The 684-nt window shown below is 50.9% G+C and overlaps 1 protein-coding gene across 1 annotated transcript in view; it reads right to left on the reverse strand.

Annotated features, from left to right (window-relative positions):
* Positions 1-120, reverse strand: part of nrxn2b (neurexin 2b) — a gene marked incomplete at both ends in the record, with an annotated part of 530,523 nt that extends 530,403 nt beyond the window's left edge. The window contains one exon of the mRNA XM_079758236.1: positions 1-120. This exon is cut by the window's left edge and continues 592 nt beyond it. Within this exon, the coding sequence (XP_079614362.1) occupies positions 1-120 (120 nt within the window).
* Positions 121-684: the final 564 nt, after the last annotated feature.

Genomic DNA, 684 nt, shown 5'->3' on the forward strand with positions numbered 1-684 from the left:
GCTGTAGCGCGCCCACTGGCCCGGCGCGCCGCCAAACTCCAGCATGCTCACCGCGGTGAGCATGTGGAGCAGGGCCAGGGGCCACAGGGGCCAGCACAGGAACCGCACAGCCCTCGTCATGCTCAGTGTCCCCCTCGGGGCTGGTGTGTGTGTTTTAGAAACTGCCGCCGTCAAGAGTTCCCAATTCGAGGAAAAGCGACCCGACAAATTCGTTAAATTAGTTTGGGAGTGTCTACAGCGGCGTTTGAAAGAGTTGGTGTTTAATACCAATGTGAAATTGGAAAGGTTACTGGGCCAAAATGTTCCTCGCTATTTCGAAGATTCCAATTTCCAGTTTCTTACCAATCAGCAGTTTTTCTTTTCCCCTTTTCAAAGCTCTATTTCTCTTCCTTATCCTGACTCTCTCCTCTGTCTCTCCATTGGTCGAGGCCTCCGGGAGTTTCAATGAGTGTGGAGAGGAAGAAGGGGTAGAGAGGGAGATAAAAAGATGGAAAAGAGAGAGGGGGTGGGGGGCGACGGGAGCAAGGGATGAGCTAATTTAGGCAAAGCCGACAAACTCGAGCCGAAAATAGAATCCTGGTTTCTTGAATTCCGACGCTGGTGGAAAAAAACCTCCCGGATTTGTTTGCAGTTTCTTTTCTCAGTTATCCGATATTCTTCCTTTGGGTACGCAGGATCAGTGAG

Source organism: Pollachius pollachius (genome assembly GCF_949987615.1).
Source record: "Pollachius pollachius genome assembly, chromosome: 20".
NCBI lineage: Eukaryota > Metazoa > Chordata > Actinopteri > Gadiformes > Gadidae > Pollachius > Pollachius pollachius.